The sequence below is a fragment of the Protopterus annectens genome, chromosome 15.part0 (genome assembly GCF_019279795.1).
Source record: "Protopterus annectens isolate FY-2018-M chromosome 15.part0, PAN1.0, whole genome shotgun sequence".
Lineage (NCBI taxonomy): Eukaryota > Metazoa > Chordata > Ceratodontiformes > Protopteridae > Protopterus > Protopterus annectens.
In genome coordinates, this window is record NC_056749.1 from 343516480 (window position 1) to 343537693 (window position 21214).

General features: G+C 36.8%; 1 protein-coding gene across 1 annotated transcript in view; it reads left to right on the plus strand.

The window, feature by feature from the left end:
* LOC122789682 (relaxin receptor 1-like) overlaps positions 1–21214 on the plus strand; it is a 976275-nt gene that overhangs the window by 692308 nt on the left and 262753 nt on the right. The window contains exon 9 of the mRNA XM_044057098.1: positions 9816–9890. Coding sequence (XP_043913033.1) covers positions 9816–9890 — 75 coding nt within the window. The remainder of the gene's footprint in view (positions 1–9815; positions 9891–21214) is intronic.

Genomic DNA, 21214 nt, shown 5'->3' on the forward strand with positions numbered 1-21214 from the left:
TGGGGGGTTATTTTAACACACTTTAACAAATGCACTTTTTAGGTGAAAGTGCTTTCGTTAAAGTGTGTTCAGTGATTGTGGATTCGGACTATTGAACTTTCGTTCAATAGTCCTAGATCCATATATAGATATAGATATAGATATATATATATATATATATATATATATATATATATATATATATATATATATATATTGCTAGATATAGATACACACACACACATATCACAAACAGAATACAACAGATACCCCATTTTGTAAGTGCAATGATGCCTTGCAAGGTGGGTGCTACAGAGAAGAAATGTACTTGATGGGATGGGGAAACCATCTTTCTGTGGTGTCAGGCTTCATAACATCTGAGGTAGTCTTTTATCTCCATGTAATGTTCATCCTTTTGGGCATTTTTGCTTGCTTAACCACTAACACATTCTATTATGACCTACTAACATCAAGGGTTAGTCCTTGGTCCCCCACATTTTACCATTTTTCTTTGTGCACCAACCATACAGGTCCCATGTATAAATCAGCTAAAAGCTACAAGTTGTAACTAGAAATTACCTTAAATCTACTCCCATGCTCTACTCACTAAATTCTCAACATACCATACTCCCAGAGCTCCCACCGTCTCTATCACTATTTAACATTCAGATTCTTATACCACCTTTTTACTTCAGGAAAATTTCCCTGAAAGAAAATGATACAGTGTAAAAAAAACACCCTACCTGAAGGCACTGATAGTGATGGCCTAATTCCACACTGCAGAAGCGTAGCTAGGGTGCTATGAGCGGGGCAATTGCCACAGGCACTAAGTGGCGGTAGTGAGCGATCAGCCATTCATAATCCTGCTTTTTTTTTTTTTGCTCTTCGGTTAAAGAGTTACCTTGTGGTGGTGGATGTAATTATTATACAATGTAGCGATCTAGTTATTACAGTGAACTGTTTTTTTTTCCCTATGAGATGTGGATGCAACTATAATAAGCTGAACTCTACAACATAGTGATCACATTATTGCTGGCAACTGCGTTTTTACTTATTTATTTGCTCTTTAGTGGAGGAGCTAGCCGGGGGGGGGGGGGTGCAGATGTATTAACTGTAATAAGCCATTGAGTTATTAAAGTGAACTGTTTTTTTTTTTTTTGTTTGTTTGTTTTGTTATTGTTGTTGTTCTTCAAGAGAAGAGCTAGCTTGGGCGGAGGAGTGTATACAACTGTAATAATCCTGTTGCTACAATTTAGTGAGTGGGTTTTTACAGGGAAGAGCTACCCAGGGAGGGACACTGGCGGCTTGTGGTATCAGCACAGGGAACTCAATGATCAAGCTATGCCTGTGGCTCCTTGTTACCAAGATATGGAAAGACCTCATTACTCATCAATTATACCACCTCTTTAACTTCTCCTTAGCACACCATTCATTTCCATCTTTTTGTAAACAAGTCACTGTAATCCCCATTCCAAAAGATAAGACTCCCTGTAGTACCTCTGAATTTAGACCTATTTTGATTTTGCCATACCAAGAGAAACTAGTGAAAAAAATATTTACCTGCTGATCACTGAGTTCCTTGATAAATGCATTCTGTCTCCTAGCCAACAAGTCACTAAAGGCATTTGTATATTTACAGCCCTTTTTACCTTCACAGATTCCATGATGACATTTACTAGCCAGGTTCTCTTGACAGAAGCCTTGTTGGTTGACTTACATGAGACACTTGATATTATTAAGCACTGCCTCTTCTTTTAAGCCCTGTATTTCCGCATCATTGATCTAGCAAGTGTTTCTTGACTCCAGAGCTACGTAGAAAACAGGCACAGTCCAGATCAGATTAGGTCAGCACTGTTCCACTGTACAGTATCTATGTATAGTGTTTTCATCTCAAAACAGTGAAATGAAAGGGAAACTACCAGTAAGGGACAGTTAAAGACAGAAAGTGTCACAGTTTCCTACACCGGAGTCTGTTTCTGGGAGTGAATCACACACAAATCCTGGCTGTGACAATGTACAGGCCCAAGTCTTCATTTGAAAGATTTAATAACAAGAATCACCTGATGAAGACCAACTACTGGATGTGTCCCTTGAACCTACTGTGACATAATTGGAATGTAAATTATCTACTTATGTTAGACTTCTAAAGCCACTAAAAATGAATGCCATAGATATCTATTGTGTTACTGCTACTATTAAACTACTACCAGTTTATAAAGATTGGTTTATGTGCATCACTGCTACTGGTTATATTTATTGCTTGATCACAAATGATGTATGTATACCATGTGGCATCCCTAGCCTATAGTATAACATAGTCTATATCTATCTATATATATATATATATATATATATATATATATATATATATATATATATATGTGTGTGTGTGTGTGTGTGTGTGTGTGTGTGTGTGTGTGTGTGTCTGTATGTATGTATCTATATATATATATATGTGTGTGTGTGTGTGTGTGTGTGTGTGTGTGTGTGTGTGTGTGTGTGTGTGTATATATATATATATATATATATATATATATATATATATATATATATATATATATCTTTTAGATGATGCAAACATTAAGCTTATAGGCAGGGTTTTGATATACAGTGCAGTGCGTCTTTTAAAAACCCATAAGGCTACATGGCATGCACGATATCATATGATTCTGTCTTACATGCCAAGAGATTGGTTGCTTAGCTCTTTGCTCCTGGCCATATGTGTTGCCTTGTAAGCTATAAGGTACCTTTGAAGTGCTACTACACTTGCATACTAAAGGGAACAGGGCACTGTTTTTGTTTCTGTCAGTCAAGTGGAAACTCAGATGTCTAATTCAAGATGAGTTAAGATGCATGCACTTATATGCCTTTATGTCTTCACATTCTGACTCTGTGTTTCTAGTCTTAGTGATGTAGTCTGTGCAATTTATTGTAATAGAAAAATAATGCTCTATTTTGTTTGGTCTAGAATCACTCGGATTTATGTTTTTATGCTACAACAACCCTATGATTACATTGGTCCTGCCAGCAGAACCTGCTGTTTGGCAATGTGTTTCAGGCTGACACCCACAGACTTTGTGTTTGTGGGAAAGTAGTTGGTATTCCAAAAAATGACCAAAAACCACAAATATAAGAAGTTGAGAGGAGAAAGCAGTTGGTTACCAACTGCTTTCTCATCTTGACTTCTTATATTTGTGGTTTTTGGTACTGTTTTGAGGAGTTGGCCGTTATCATTACATTTACTAGTTTGTGGGAAAGTGTTATCAACCTGAGTAACACTGGGAAAGTAAATGTTTGATTCTGCATAGTATGATGAGAGGGTGCTAATTTCTCTAAAGCAAAATAAATACACAAAGTATGTGAAGTCAAGCAGCATTACTGCACACTGTATTGTTTGCAGAGTGAGACATGCAAAAACTGCAAGGATCTTGAAAGGCCTCAGCTTGTTCAATGAAAGGGAGCATAGGGTGAGTAGAGTATGGTCAGGGCAACAACACTGTCCCATGCATTTAACTAATGAATCTCTATGGCTGAGTTGCTAAACGGGAAATTTGGTGTTGACAGACTACAGAGTGATGTAAATGAAGACTCTTCACTAAAGTGTATAAAGACTGCCAGTTAGTCATCAAGGGATTGTTGAAGTTTTGGTGGTTAGGGGCTACTGACAAGCTTATTTTCCCAGCAGCATTAGTGCTATTCTGGCAAAGCAGGAGCCTTTAGCTCCAATCAGCATTAGGAGTATGGGACTAATAAGGCAAGAGTGGTAGCCATGGCCATATGGAGTTTGCTGGAATGTCTTAACCTTCAGCCCAACAATCCTATGGATTGAATGTTGCTATTCAATCTTCCACTGACTCACAATTTCTCCCAGCAGAAGCATAGCTGGTTAAACCAACACCTTGGGCCAATACTATGAACGAGTACCCAAACCCCCTCAGTTCTTCAAGTGATGAACTGTGGATGCCTCCATAGCTTTATTAGAAAGATAAGGTGATGCAGAGGGTAATAATGTTAGGTGCAAAGATACTAAAGCATAGCAGGCAAAGTTAGTAAAAATAAGCAGGTGGTTGTATATGTTGATTGTGATAAATAAAATGAAGGGGATACTACTGCTGAACAGGGGGTCAGTGGTGGCATCTGAAAAGGCATTACAAATTAGGGTAAGAACAAAGTAATATGAAATGCATAATGATGAATGTGAGGATGGTTGCAGGGTTATTCTGTACTAAAGGATGACAAGAGGATATCTTAAAAGAGTTCTTTGTACAACTGGACAGGATTATTAGGGGTGGTGATAAGATGGTGATTAACGTGGATTATAATGTGGTACTGGACACAGACAAATAGTGGACATAGAGAAAAGCTTTCTGAAAAGATAAACATGGGTTTTCACTGAGAATACTAAGGCAATGGGCATTAAAACAGGGGAAAATGGACAATGTAATGTGGCTAATGGGGAAAAAGGAGCAGTATTTTTTCAGAGGATGACAATAACCAATCTAGTAAGTTGGACTGGTTACTGGTGAATAGGTGCACAGTGTTCAAAGTGGAGATATGTGAGGGGCATAGTTCAGACCTTCCTAATTTTATCTTGGAATTGAGAAGGAAGGAAGGAGGTCAATGGAAGTAAAACATACACAACGTGAGGATGGCGGGAGATATGCAGGGGGCTACCGATAAGGCAAGGGGAAGCATTAATGATAACTTGAGTGAGGATAGGCTGGAGGACTGAGTGAGATGGGATGGTTTGAAGGCCATGTAGTATCTAATGTAATGGAGTAAACAATGCAGTGAAATAAAAAGATCCAGAGGAGAACACAAGGTACAGAGAGTTAGGTTATTCCAGGGGGAGCTGATTTGGGATAATAAAGTGAAAAAAAGGATGAGAATGATTGCAAGTCTAAAGTTTAGAGTTGATGGCCAAATGTCTAGCAAAATGAAACCTGAGATAGGAGGGAGGATTTTGGTCGGGTGGGTTAAAGAGAAAAAGGAAGGTAAATTATTATCTTTAAACTTTAAGGAAAAGAGAAAGAAAACGGAAATGAAGTTTGGCAACAAGAATAAATTAAAGATATTTTCAGTCAGTTTGCCAGAAGCCAAATAAATCTAGAATAGAGGATGGCTGGTGAAAGGCATACTGTGACAAGTGGGAACAAGAGAGAAAATGCTTTAAGTTAACTGAGATTTGAGAGAGTGAATTGGATATGAAGATGGAGAAAAGGAAAATTGTTAATACTGTTAAGTTCCAGAAAGATGGTACAAAAATTAGGGTTATGTTCGCTCCTGGAGGATTTTTATAGACTAACAAGTAAGATGGCAATCAAAGAGCTGGTAGAGGTCTCCTGGGGGACCACTGGGGATAAATTACTGCTGTAGTCTTTGAAAAAATATACTAACTGTGCTGCCAGAATGCAAAGGTGATGTGGGGGATCCAGTGAGCTAATGAACTATTTCACTTATAACTGCACTGCAAATATTTCTTTTAGTGCAGTGACTATAAGGATGGAAAGGATGCTTCCAAAGTTCGATTACGAGCCAAAGGTATTTTTAAAGGTCTTTCACTAACCACCAGAGACAATTCATTAGCTTTATTGACTAGGTAGAAGATAGCAGATTCCAACAGGGAAAGAAGTCACATATGGTGTTATGAATGTTTTGTTTCATTGAGATAGAAGTTTATGTTTGAAGTCCTAGAAGAAAACATCATGGGTGCAAGGTTTATTGAAGAGGCGAAGGCACTTTATGTGCTAGTATGAATGGAGGTGGCAGTGAAAGGAACGCTGATAAAGGCAGTAATGTTAGGGAGGGAATGAGGCAGTGGTGCCCTCTGTCATCTTTGTTGTTTTTCCTTGTGAATGCAGTGCTGATGCAGAAAATAGGTGAGATGCTGAGTATAGTGGAGACCAGTAGTAGATTGTACTTATGGAGGCCTGTATACTGTGAATTGCTGAGGTGGAATTGTGTTTACAACTAATAGTGCAAGTTTTGTTTAGGGTTATGAGAAGGAATCTTGACTTTGGTCAGTTTACAGAAGTCAGTAGTGGTACCAATGAATATAGTAACTGACAAGAACTGACACCTGCTAATGAGGTTGGGGGGGGGGTGCCCAACAAAATATCTTAGGCTCAATGTTTATCTCTCAGTATGTGAAATGAGGCAAATTAATACTGTGGCAGGGGTTAGCACAAACAGAGACATACTAGTTTTAGAGTAGGAAGATGACTTAATTCAGAGGAAGCATAGATCATGTCTTGCAGTTAGCAGAGAATTAAGGCTATGGAATTAAGACTATGAGCTGTCAATGAGCCGCTCCTTGTAGTTCATGGTTTGAGTTCCTCAACCTTCATTTGCATGCTGTGTGACATTCAGTGAGACACTTAACCTGGAAGTGCATTGGGACAATTGGGAAAATGAGCTTGGTCCTTCAATGCTCTTCTGGACCTCATGCCTAGTTACAACCTATGAACCAAAGAGTTGGTTAGAATGATGATTCTTGCCATAAACTGTAGCTGGTGAGACATCTACTGCACTGCCCAGGAAAGCAGTTATTGCAAGTGTGGTAGCATGTTTTTCATAGGCTTATTTGGAGGGGAAAACATTTTGCGATAAGCAGGGAAGGGACTGGAGTCAATGGAACTGTGGAGGCTGGAACATGCCAAACAAAAATGGTATGCTTTGGTGGATAGTATGGCACAAATAACAGCAAAAGCGGAGACAGACAGAGGGGTAGGTATCTGGCATCAGAGACAGCAGAGGCATGATTAAAGGGATAGGTGATTTATTTGTACAGGATTTGCACAGGACAGCTGGGGAAACAAATGCAAGATTATGAAAACAAGGTTGTTGAAAAGTGATTTTTGGGAGAGAGAAGAAGCTGATCAGGAGAGTAAAATATCTTTGGGAAAGGGTTCAGGACAGGACAGAGTTTGGAAATATAAGAAGGAAGGTAAGGAGAAGTTCGGGATTTCTCTAGGGGATTGGATTATAATGAATTTCAGGCTACTTATCAGGCCAGGGCAGATAGTCTATATAGAAAAGAGAGTCAATCAAGTATAGAAGTTTTAAGATATTAGTTAGAAGGGTGTTGCTAGGAAAGGATTAAAAAATCATTGAGAACGGAATGAAGCAGAAAATCGAGGGACTGAGACCTCATAAAAGGAGCTTACAAAATGTATACATATATGTAATTTATACACACACACACACACACACACACACACACACACACACACACACACACACACACACACACACACACACACACAAACACACAAACACACACACACACACATATATATATATATATATATATATATATATATATATATATATATATATATATGTATATATGAATCATGACTGAGAAGGGCTTGAAGCAGCTGGGGAACTGTTGGATTAAAAAGAATGATCAGGAATAGGGAATGGGGAAGGTTTAGGATTAAGGAGCAGGAAGGGAGTTTTAGGATTAGGGAGCAGAAAGGGACTTTTAGGGGTAGAGAGTGATCAGGGAATTTAGGTTTAGCGAGGGTGATGGAGTTTTAGAATTCGGGAGCAGGAAGGGACTTTTAGGGATAAACATCAATTGGAGAATTTAGGTTTAGGCAGCAAATGAAGACTTTATTGGGGAAGAGTAGTGAAAGTTTATGGTGAGGAGCTAAGGAGTCAGGTTGGGAACTGGGTGGGAGTTTCTGGTTTAAGGTTTAGGTTAGGATAATGTAGTGTATAGGATTGGGTGTTGGGAGGGCTATGCAGGAACAGGAGGTCAGAACAGTTGGAGTTCAAGCCATTGGTAGCAAGCAGTTTTGTCTTGAGCTACTAGCAAGCAAGCACCTGTAGTAGAGCCAAATTTGTGTGAGATATATTTTATTTATACCCTAGATAGATAAATAGATAGATAGATAGATAGATAGATAGATAGATAGATAGATAGATAGATAGATAGATAGATAGATGTATGTATGTATATATATATATATATATATATATATATATATATATATATATAATTCCACACACATATAAACATTAAGTACATTTGTGTATGTATGTATGGGTATATGGCTAAATACAGACATCCCTTCATCACAACTCTTTCAAGAAAAAAATGAGTCCAAGTCATATGGGGAACAATCCACCCTCCCCATTCCTCCATATACTAACTCCCTCAATGCTAGGATAAATTCATCATATCCAATATAATGCAGTTTCCTTGAAATCAGTTAGCATTTGTTGACTAAATACAGGAGTCAACAAAATAATCTTGATGATTCCTATTTAAAAAATACCTAGTCAATGAACATGCACACACAGAAACATCCTAATATAGACAGATAGATAGATAGATAGATAGATAGATAGATAGATAGATAGATAGATAGATAGAAAGAAAATATGTGGGGGGTCTATGGTTGTGGTAAACAAAATACCACATATGGTATGTGTAAACAGATTTTTGTGATTTTTACTTCAGAATTCGTGGGACATATTGTATGGTGTGCATTTTTTCCAGTGTTTCAGCAATAGTTTGCTTATGTTCTTGTTAAGCAAACAAATATTAATCAATAATTCTGTGTATAGTTTTACCTTGTAGTAACACTTTGTGATTGGATTTAATATCTGAGATGTTGTACACTCGGGTTATGATTATTGGCTGTCATGTATGTTTGAGTGAGGTGTTGTGTTTTTGAATATTTTATCTGTGTTACATCGAAGTCAGTGGTTAAAGTAGGTCTTTTTTATATTAGTGTGGATTATAACATCTTCGGCCTACAGAAAATGTTGGGTAATGTTATATATATATATATATATATATATATATATATATATATATAATGAACTGTGTGTGTGTGTGTGTGTGTGTGTGTGTGTGTGTGTGTGTGTGTGTGTGTGTGTGTGTGTGTGTCTGTGTGTGTGTGTGTGTATGTGTGTGTGTGTGTGTGTGTATATATATATATACAGTATACACACACACATATATATATATCTATCATAAGATAATAAATATATATATATATATATATAGATATATAAATATTATATATGTATATGTCTCTCTCTATAGATAGAGATATACAAATATATGTGTGTGTGTGTGTGTGTGTGTGTGTGTGTGTGTGTGTGTGTATGTATATATAGGTGCTTGGCAAATGGTCAAGCAGTTTCTAGTCAGTGCAGGACTCATTTTTTAGGTCTGTCTCATCACCAAAAGGTATCGAAATGGGACTTGCGCAACCCCCCCCCCACCTTTGCAGGAGCTATGGTAGCAGTCTCTAGTCTAGACCAGCTTAGCTTGCTCAGAATGGTCTGATCTCACCTTATTTACTCTAACTCAGCAGGTCCTATGTGATCTCTTGCAATCTTTTCTTAATATTCTACAATTTACACCCTGTGAATGCTTCATAAGCCCTGGTGTGAAGCAACATTACTTGTGGTTGTATATCCCCATGTATTTCAGCACAGTTTAAGTGAAGTATCACCTATGTGTATTCCTCTTGCAATACACAGGATTAACAAACTTGACATGGCCTTAATACTGAACCCGTGAGGTACCTATGGCTATGCAGTTTGTTTATGATGTGGCGTTTTCCTTACTTTTCTCCAAAGATATACGCAGTGAAATTGTGCAGACTCTTCTCATCGCGCTGTAGCCATGGCTCTGGAACAGCTTTAGCTGCCTCACATTGTATTGCCTTATCCCATCTCATGCTTGCATCTTAGTCCCTCATCTGCAGACAGTTTGGAGATCCTGTAGAACTGCTGATAAAACAGAAAACCTTTATGGCAACTTTACTGTCTGAATGTAAAGAATGATGAATGAAACTTTTTTTTCTCAACAGGTCACTGCTTAACAATTCTATACAGCAAATCCCAAGAAAGTATATCTGTGCTGATCTGCCAAATCTGAACTGGCTGTAAGTAAAGCAAAACTTTTATCTCTAAGGTAAAATAATTGGTAATACATTATTTAAAATGTGCAGTAACTGAAGCTAAAGCAAACAAGCTATGTTGTGTTATTTTCCCATATCTGCTTTCCTTGTATTTTGGTAAGTTGTGGACAATGGTAACTGAGGAAAGATAGCATTACTTGTTCACATTCAGTACTACTACTAGATTAATCAGCAGTTGTGTATTAGTAATCAGGTAACTGATAACTGATAGCTTGAACTTCTGATTTTCAAGATTGATAGTTTATGTCCCAAACTTTGTCTGATAACCTTTGCTTATTTTTGTTAACCACATATGTGAATTGTTGTTTTTGAGACCCTTCCTTACCATGTATATGTGTGATTCCCTTTACACCTGTAAATCATCCAGAAGGATTTTGGGAGTGAGAGAAAACTAGAATGCACAGAGAACATTTAATAGTCACATGGACAAATATGCATCCCACACAGACTGTGACTAGGAAGTGAGGACTGAATTGCTGACACTTGCAGAAATGTTACACACTGACACACCATTTAGCTAGGATAAAGTGTTGTACTGATAAAAAGACTGTGAATCATATAGGTACATAGGTACATAGGTACATAGATTAATACTAGGCTAATTGCCCTTGTGGGCCATTTTAAGTCTAGCCAATTACCCCATGTGAGAATCAAACCCTGCACCTTGTGTCTGCAAGGTAAACATTTTAACCATTCTGCCACCCCCCCCACCCAAGTTGGAATCTGCTGGATTAGAACCCTGGCTCACCTGTATTGTGCCCATGAACTTACTCCATTTGCCACAAGGAAGGCTTATGTGCACGAATGATGTCTGGCACTCCCGGTGCTGTAGTAGCAGGGTATCCACGTAGAGCACTAGTGTTCCATAAGGCAGAGGTATGGCTGACTCATAAGCCAGGGGTAAAACAGCCTGCCAGAGTCCTCATTATGTCAGATGCCCTGATTCTATCAATGAGCAGATGTGTAAAACATCAGTATTCTTGTGATTGCTTGTCTCACAGCACTGAAAAATGGACCACTGGCTGTTAAGAACTACATAACAATGGCTTCAAAACATTAAGTTTATTGGAGATCTGCCTCCTAACTTTTACCCCATGTGCGAGTAAATGAGCTCTTTTGACACTTGGTGGGCCTATATCCCCTGAAGTCAGATGTAGTAGTAAAATCATTTAGAAACTACATGAAGGGTTATACATAACTTCTGAGCCTTATCTGTGTGGTACCTGGAGAAAAGATGTTAGCACACATCATTATTGTATTATTACAGTTAATTTGTTTTTGTATATTATATTATTTTCTTACTTTATTCTCTACTTTGTCTCAGAATGAATAATTAATTGCTTGTCCATTTATCCATGTACTCATGTACTCATTTCTGCTACATTATATATTATACATGCACATTTCTGCCACACTACATATTAATTATGCACGTTTGTTTAGTCCTTCAAAACATAGCCAGTTTTGACAAAAAAACAGGTAAATGCAAAACACAACATACCATAAAGCTACACAAATTTACTGACTTTTTCTTTCTATTCCTTCATAAAATGAATTTTCTCAAATGTATACCGGCATAGTGGTAATTCCATTTCATCAGATTTGCATGAATATATTCACCCACAAGTTCTAAACTTAATTCCTAATATTGCAAGTCAGTGCTGTGTGAGGTACGGTCTCATCTAGCTCACTGGTTATATCACCAAGCATGCACCGTTCTACACCCACAGATGGTTTTGAGGGTAGAACTCAGACAGGGAAGGCAGTAATGGATCATTTCATGTTCATCATTATTATTAATCCAGTATCATTTTGGTTATATGGATTGTATGCTACCTACCGGCCTGCTTTACAAAGCTCTGGCTCCCTTTCACACATATTCTAACTGCTGATTAGCTAGCCCCTTGGAGTGAAATTAGCAGTCAGAGTCTATTAAACTTCAAAACTTTCTTGCCTCCTTGACAGGAAGCAGCTCTGAGCTACAATGAAGCAACAATCAGCTTCAAGCATCACTTCTGGCAGATACATCCCCACAGGAAAACCCTTCCACACAGAAATTATTGGCCCTTTTAACAAAACATTTCTATATTTTATTTTCTGACTAAAAGAGGTATTTCCTCTTATTTTTTTTTATTACTGGTGTGAATATTTGTGATAAACAAGTAATGCTTGTGAAAACTTCGAATTGTTTCTGTAAATCTAAGGATCTGGAAGTATTTTATCAAGGCAGAAAACATGAGTGTATGTTAATGCTCGTGTACATTTTGTGACAACCTATTTCTCCATTGTCTGCCAGTGTTCTTCTGTGCAGAGTGATTAATTTCTGACAGGAGTTTTTGTGTTCTGCTTGTGCATACTGTGTGAGGAAGTGTAAGTGTGTGAGCTGCTTGTGAACACTTATCTGTCAACTTCAGTTCTGAATGATTAGTTCCATAAGTGTTTACTGGCAATGAGACTTATTCTTTGGCTACAGCACAGATATTTACTCTGGTCCTGTTGGCTCTTCTTGCACTACATCTAAAATGAAAGCAACAACACAGTAAAGACCCTAGCAGCTACTGCAGGCTCAGAAAGTGTCTCAGCATTAGGGGGTGACTCTGCAGTAGACATCCACTGTTCTTCAGTGCAGTTCTTTTAGCACCATGGACTGGGGGTCAACCAAGTCCTCTACACCTATTCTAGTGTCAGATTTGAGCATGGAAAACCATCTTCTTTGTGTCTGGGAGGTTCTTCTTGGAGTGACCTGGGAAAAAGATCTCTTGACAGGGTCGAAGTGCCATGTTCTATTTGGTCTTCTTCCAGAGTGGTCCCTGCAAAAATAAAACAAATGTTTATATATTGCTCATCTGAAGACATGGTGTCTGGTTGTAAAGATAGCTTTCTTACCTTAGTCAGGCAATTATTACAGGCTGTTTATCCTGGAATTTAGAAATCCTAACTAGAGGATAATATCAGTAAAGGAATTCATGAGGGATGTTTGTCAGAGGATTCTGACATTGATACAAACAGGGCTTCTTCTCCTGCAGATTTGCAAGCCCAAAACTCTTGATTCTGTGGAAACTTCACCTCCTCCTACCTTAGAGGAATTTTTGTTTTCACAGGCTATTTCCAGGATGAATGAGGTGTTTTTGTGGTAACAAGAGGATGTTCGCCATGAACTGAGAAAATATTATGTTATATTAAAACCCCCTCCTTATTTTACCAGCCTCCAAGGATGTGTTTAATGCTATCTGTAATAATCCTGATCCTCAACCTTTAGTCTCCACACAGACAGATAGACTTTATAAAGTATCGCAGGCTGGCAAATTCTTGTCTTCCCATCTTAAATCAGACCCAGCTGGCATTTTCGCTACTTTGCCAGCTGAAATATATTTTTGGTCAATACTAACTTTTCACCTTTAGACTAAGAAAGTAAAGTAAAGAATGTAAGTATTTGATAGATTTGGTAAGTCTTAGTTTATTTGGAGTTGTGTAGACAGTTTGAAGGAATACTCTGTCACACTTCCTTCTGAAGATAGCCCCTTTCTGAATCCTAGGATTTCTGATCTGTTCCAAGTAAATAAACATGATTTGAAGAGTGTGTATGACTGTGCAGATGCTGGGTCTAGGGCCACTGCTACCTCTACAGTTTTGACGAGATATACCTAGGTATCTGATCAAAAGTTCATTGATGAAGTATGACGTTAAGTTTGAAATTTTAAATTATACTTCACATAAGCAAGTTTTGTTTTACCCATCTGCGATTCAGGTCTTCAACCAATTTGAGAAAAGAAGGAAATTAATTCAGGAAGTGTCTATGATTTTCAAGTTCCCTATTACAAATCTCCTAAATCCTCTACTCCCTTTAAGAAACAAAACAAGCAGTCCCTACCACCACCTGACAAAAAGAGATGCAGGAGGCGGAACAACAAAATACAGGAATTCTTTAAAAAATGGGCATTCTAATACTTCAGAATGACTATGACACCACCCCCACCCCTATCTCTCTAAATCTATCCTAGAAACTCAGTCTCTATGATTTCCTTTGGTAACAGATTGTATCAGACTCTTGAGTGATAAAATGGTTCAGAAGGGTTACAGATGACACTGGGTACAAATCATTTCTTTAGGGGAATACTTCCCACATCCAGAACCAAACAGAGACTGGGTCATCTGCAGTAGTAAAGGTATAGCTCCAGTAATGGGCCAATGCAGACTGCAAGGCATTCATACTTTTCCTTATTTAGATTACTTACTTACCTACCTTTGCAGAGTCTTTTCAAAACACAATGCAACTTTTTATACTAATGTAAACAATTAATCAAATAAAAGAATTAATCCTAAGTAATTATTAAAACTTCAGTGAGTCAAATACCACCAAATTACTTCCCTTTTCAACCCATTAGGTACCAAAGGACCATATTTTAAAATACATACACTTTTCTTGTATATACATTTTTGCTTAACCAAATAAAGTTCTATCTTTTTTACTTTAACCTGCATCAAAATGGTAGCCAACAATGCATCAGAATATTTATTGTGCCCTTTCAAAAAATGTTCTCCCATACCAGTGTAGCACCAACTTTGTCTTCTGACTCTAAGGTGTTCTTTTAGCTTATCATTAAATTTTCTTTTGATCTCTCCAATACAGAAAAACCCATTTGAACAAATTAAGACATAAAATGTTTTGATAGGTATATAAGATATGCCATTAATTCTAGGAAAATGGTTAACTATATTTGCAGAAACAGAACAATTCTGACAGGGAAGAGTACCTCTGTTCTGTTTAGGTACCCCTGAATAATTTTCAATTTTATATGTAAAATGATTATATATCAACATATCAGACAATCTCCTGCCACTTTCATATGAGACAATATGTCTATAAAGTGCATACTTAGTCATAGTCCAATCTTACAACATTATTGGCCAACCCCCCATCATAGAATTTATTATTTCTTGTGATAGAATATTAAATTCAATAACTAAATAGTTATTCGGGTTAGGTACTTCATTTTTATAATTCTATACATAATGTTTTTTCCTATGTAATAAATTAATAATGTTAATACCTAAAGCATCATCTTGGACCAGATTCCAAAAGATCTGCTCTCAGTGTAAGTGATTTACATCAGTGAAGTCCTATCTATACACAGGCTTATTACAGGGACCAGATTCCAAAGCACCAACTCTCAGCCTGCTTTCAGTATAAGTGGCAAATTATACTGAAAGCAAGTCCTTTGGAATCTGGCCCCTTGAGCAAGTTTACTAAACCTAGTGTAAGCTGTATATGTACTATGCTCGCCATATTGCCTTTAGTAAATACATCCATTATATTTTGAGCTTCCAAAAAAATCTTGTCTAAGACGACACAATCTTCTAGAGCTCAATATTTCAACGTAAGATAAAGAATCCAATAAATGAGGTGGATAAAAACTAGTAGCATTCACATAATCTGAAACTCCAGTAGGTTTATGATACAATTTAATATGTATATTCCTATCACCAGCTATAAAAATGCCATATCTAAATAATTAATAGTATTATCTTGAATATCCCATACAAAATTGAAATTCATATTATTGTTGTTTAAATGTAAGACAAATTAATCTATTTCTGTCTTACCCCCTCTACATGAAAAAATCAAATCATCAACATACTGGTAATATTTGATAACATACTTTTGGAAAAATTCTGATTTATAAACATTATTAATCTCAAACAAACCCATCAACAAATTGGCATACACAGGGGCAAAAGATGCCCCCATATCCGAACCTACCAATTCTGTATAAATCAATTTAGCAAACATGAAAAAATGTTCTTTAAACAAAATGCAATAAGTTCAGTTACATGCATGGAAACTGTACAGCCATGTTTAAAATGTAATAGTGCCTGGAGGCCATCAGTGTATTGTATACTTGTACATGAACTTTGTACATCTATCACTAACCAGTACATATTACTAAACCAATTATGTCTACCATTTATCAAGACTCCTTGATATAAGAAGGTACTGCAGAAACATAGGGTAGTAAATAATCATTAATAACCATTTTAAGTCATACTGCAACATCACAAATAATATTTAAAATATTTTGCCTGTGCATAATATATCTCCTCCTCAAATAAGCTTACTAAAGTGCTTTAGTTATTTGCATTTTATGATTTGATTTATACTGTGTAGGTTCCATTTCCTTATACATATTACACAAACCTGCTGTACAACTTATTGATCTCAATCATTTTTTTTATTTTACTCCCCGATAAGCCTTTTCATTTTATGTTACATAATTAGTAATGTGCATACAGGTATAAACTCTTCCTGTGTATAGAAAACATAAGGGCTACTAAGTCTTCCAAAGATGCAAGTAATCATTCCTTATCATATCCAAATGTCTCCCTGCTATAATTCTGTGTCCTAGAATTATGAAAAAAAAATCAGAATATACTCCAGTGGATCCATTCCTGTACAGGTATTTTGAAAACACAGGATAACAGTAAGGCCTATATTCATAGTCACTTGCTCAAATGTGATAGGGGTATTCGTAATGCTTACAAATGAGTGTAGCATTGGCAACACTCATAAAAGCCACTTACACTAATGCAAAATTCCTTAAAAATATAAGATGCAAATGAGAAATCTTGTAAAGTGTACTATGATAATGAGGCAGTTTTGCAATTTATAGTCCAACATCTGTGTGATATGCACATCACTTGTTAAATGTGGTACTTCACCTTTGATATTGGAGCTGCAATCCATGAACTTTCCCTAAGCCATCCCTTCAGTAAATTGTTCAAGTATGCACAAGCACTAAAATGACACAATGAATTATTCTAGCCAGTGATCACTTTAGCAGTCTGACCATGTATGCACAAGCACTTCCTTGACACACAAATTAATTATTTACCCAAGTGACCCCTTCAGTAACATTTTCTAATATGCTTGAACACTAAAATGAAACATTTCCCCAAGCTACCCCTTCAGTAGAATGTTCAGGTATGCACAAGCACTAAAATGAAACATTTCCCCAAGCTACCCCTTCATTAATATGACCTCATATGCACAAGCACTAAAATGAAACATTCAGCCAAGTGGCCCCTTCAGTAATATGTCCAGGTGTACACAAGCATCAAAATGAAACATTTATCCAGGTGACCCCTTCAGTAAAGTGTCCAGGTATGCACAAACATCAGAATGAAGCATTTATCCATGTGACCCCTTCAGTAAAAATGCCCAGGTATGTAAGAGCACCAACTAATCTCCCTTCACATCTGTATATTCTCCCTGAAAACTGCTGCTTACTGGAATAAGTGCAGGGCTATTTACATACTGTATATGCAAATTAGCTCATTATAGATTCATGTCTAAGAATCAAACTCATATGCATATGTGTAAAACTACTGAATAGCATTGTAGCTGTCCACTATTGTATTAAGCATGTTACACTTTTGTGATGGGGACGTGTTTACAGTAACTCCTTCACATCTTTGTATGAATGCTCACAGTCTGAGATTTGCATATCACCACTACAAAAATGCAAAGACCCAGGCTGAGTATACCATCATGAATGTTGTCATTTGCTGCTGTCCTTTAAACTTATTTTAAACTTATTTTTCCTAAATGTGAAAACTCCCTCCTCCTACAAATGTTGGGGGAATGCACCCCCACTTCACTTCTTATCAAAAGTAACTGTGAGATTACCAGAGTTCAAAGAAAAGAGACTCCTCTGAGACACAGTGACTGTTATTTTGCTGTTTGTAACCCCCCCATGTTTACACATTCGGTCTCACTAGTCCTAGACCTTTACTTATGAAATTTGGAATTTAAAATTGTTAACTATCCAAGCACTTTATAGAAACATGTATTGTCTCTGATGTTGACATAATGGATATTTTAATAAAAACATAAATCAAATCGTTCCTTTTGTATTCATCTTGCCGTAACAAATATGCCACAGGTTTCTGCAATTATTCTGCTAGTCCCTGAATTCCCTTCTTGGAGGTCAAATTTGTCTTCTGCATAAATCTTCTAAACTTTCTTTTGCTTAACATGACAAGAAATTTAATGTTATTTATTTATGTCTGTTTGAGAAAAAATGTTGAATGCTTATAATTTATTGATTTTTACTACCAAAATGTTTAATCCATTTCTTTAAATGTAGAGCATGTTTTATTGGTAACCATTTGAAGTGGTGGGTCCTACTAGGGTGAGTCCTGAAATATGGAGACTGAATGGCCGAAAGATCGGACTTACGCATACCAAGGCTGAGGTGCCATTTCACAGAATATTCCCTTTTCTCCAAGGTATGGCAATCCTGGAGTTGGTATAGATAAGTTCATATGGTGTGAGTGGCTTGTCCCCTCACATGGGAGGGTGCAGGGGGGGCTTTCCCCCACTGGAAAAAGAAGTTGAAAGAAGAAAAGTGATCTTTGAGATTCTCTCTTCTCCTGTGTTTTCTGTCTTTTGTTTTTTTTTTTTTTTGGCATGTCTGTACTCTGCATTTTGTGTTGACATTTCAATAGGGAGCCATTTTATTTTACATATTCTTTTTGAGGTAATTATTCATGTACATAAATCCATACATTTTTAGGATGCTGTCTATGCATTCCTATTATTTGGATTTTCCAGTGCTCTCTTGAACTTAAAACATAATTTCTTAGATTCATTGGTAAGTACTAGGCTAGCTGTCTTGTGAGCCATTTTCAGCCTAGCCAATTTCCCTTCCAAAGGTGAGAATCAAGCCCTGTACCTTGTATTTTTGAGGTTAACACTTCAACCATTATACCAAATCCCGTTCCTAATATGATCGCTCTATTATGTCATGGCTGTATGGCTCCCAATAGCTAATATTTCATTATCAGTACCCTCTCATTAGTAATCCTAAATTTATGTCTCAAACCAAAGGAAATGATCTTGTTGTTTGAAAAAACTTACCCAAAAGTTCATATGCCTTTCCTACTAAACATAATTCTGTAATGTTTGGCCATAACACTGCACCGGCAATTAGTATTAGATATACATCTGCTCTTATAGATTCTAATAAACATTTAATAGTCATTCCTACTAATGCTACATGCATAGTTTGCAGAACAGAATATTTATTTATTTTTGTTTTCAAATATTCAACATATCTTGTCCACGATTTGTTAGAAGCAAAAATAATTTCAAATAAGTCATAAATCTGACTTCACTTTTTGATCTTATGACTAACTATAATATTTTCTTTTTTAAGCCATATTTGTTTCATTTTGTATGTACAGATAAACAGATAGATGGATACAGAAATATAGATATATATATATATATATATAGATATTCATTTCATGGGACAATGTGCAGTCTTGCAAATATCATATCTGAGAGGTATAAGATGTCACATCAGAGCAATGTTATCCTCGTAATGTACTATACCAGGGACTTAATATTATTATTAATGCTGGGTAGTTCTTTCCTATCATCTTTCAACTTCCTAAATAAATTGTCCATGTAGATTGGGTATAACCAGGTAGGACATACTGCTGTCTTATCACTTTATTCATTTCAAACTTTGCGGCTAGATGACCAGTTTTTGTGATTTTTACTTGAATCCATGTGGACTTGTACAATGTAGCTAAAATGCTAATTACTGGCTCTGTACAATCTCTTTTTGATATAATTGTCCCCAACTTAGATCTATTGGCATTGTCAAATTGTGGATTCTAAGTCCACAAATAATAAATATAAAACTTTTTTTCTCACATGAGTATACTTTTCAGTTATATGCTGCAAAAGTGCCTCTTACGTGGGTCAGCAAAGTCTCCTAAATCTTTACCTTTCTCACAAGATCTGGCAAAGGCAAAAGTATATTACTTAAAAACAAAACTTCTGACTAACTTAGTGCTCACAAAACCATGCACTGTATTAATCTTAAACTCTTCCATCTTATTATGGACTTCGTAAGATTACGCATCGCATGGCTACAATTATTACCGTAGTATATGACTTCTAAAAATAATTAATATAGAAGTATAAACTATTCAGCAAAAATATGTATACACACATTAAAAATCCTAAAAATTACTTTGTAATCCATATATAAAAATGAGTTGTCCTCTTTATAATTTAGCAGCTCTGAGTTTGAAAATGATATTCAGTGAAACATGTTCATTTAAACCTGGGTGTTTTCTTGCTTCGCTACACAATTGCCATATTAATTCCTTGTATTCAGTCTCTTCATCCAAGTGCCCTCCCCTTGGATTCTTCTCAATTTCCTTTGTTACTGTGAACACAAACTTCTTGAAATTTCACATTCTTGGGCATGTTTATTAACATTTTTCCTTCCAATATCATAAATATTCTCATACATGCACCTCCTTAGGATACAATACTAGGCAAATGGCTCAAGAGCCCTTACAAGCCTAGCCAGTTTTACCCAGATTTTACCCAATTTTCTATCCCTCAGGGAAAAATAATAAGGGTTAGCAAGTTTGGTTTTGACAATTTTTTGCAGATTTTCTCTGTCTATAAAGGACATGGGTGCTACCCCAGGAGTGAATTTGCAATTTCCCATCTATTAGTCCAGAGCACTTGAAGATGGTCAGGAAAGAGCTCCGCTTAAGGTGAATAGGAAGCTTATTCCAGAGGAGGGGCACTCTATGGGGCATGTCTGTCTCTCCAGCATGATTCATTTGTGCCATTGAGCAGGTTATGATCCTTGGAGTGGGTAACCCTTGCGCAGTTAGTTTTGTGAATATGCAACATTTCCATCAGGGCTGGGCAGTGTCTACTGCCTTGTAGGTCAGGCATAGATCACCCTTCAGTTATCAGTAGGAAAGTGAATACAGTGATAGGGCTTTTAATTGGTCTGCATATGACATGTTGTTTATACCCTGTATTTTTTGGCTGAGAAATCTCTGAGGATGCAGGTGCCTGATGAGGTACATGCCAAAGGGTGCATTGTACTTGATTACTGATCCAATGAGGGCCATTTACAGTGGTACTATGGCATCTTTAGATATGGATGCCATGCCCTTACATATAAGCTGAGCCAAACAGAAGGATGTCCTCACTACCGTGGACATATGGTGGTCAAAGTTCAGATTACTATTCATCTTAGTACCTAGATCTCTCATCACTGGGTCCATTCATGTGGGGTGTTAAGAATATTGCAGTTTGCAGGGATATTTGATTTCCAAAGGGTATTAATATGCATTCCTTTGCATTTACTTTGAAGCTATAGCTCTGAAACCATTCATTAGTCTGCGTCAGTCCTTTCTGTAGGATATCAACATCCTTTTGGGAGTCAATGATTGCCCCCAACTTGCAG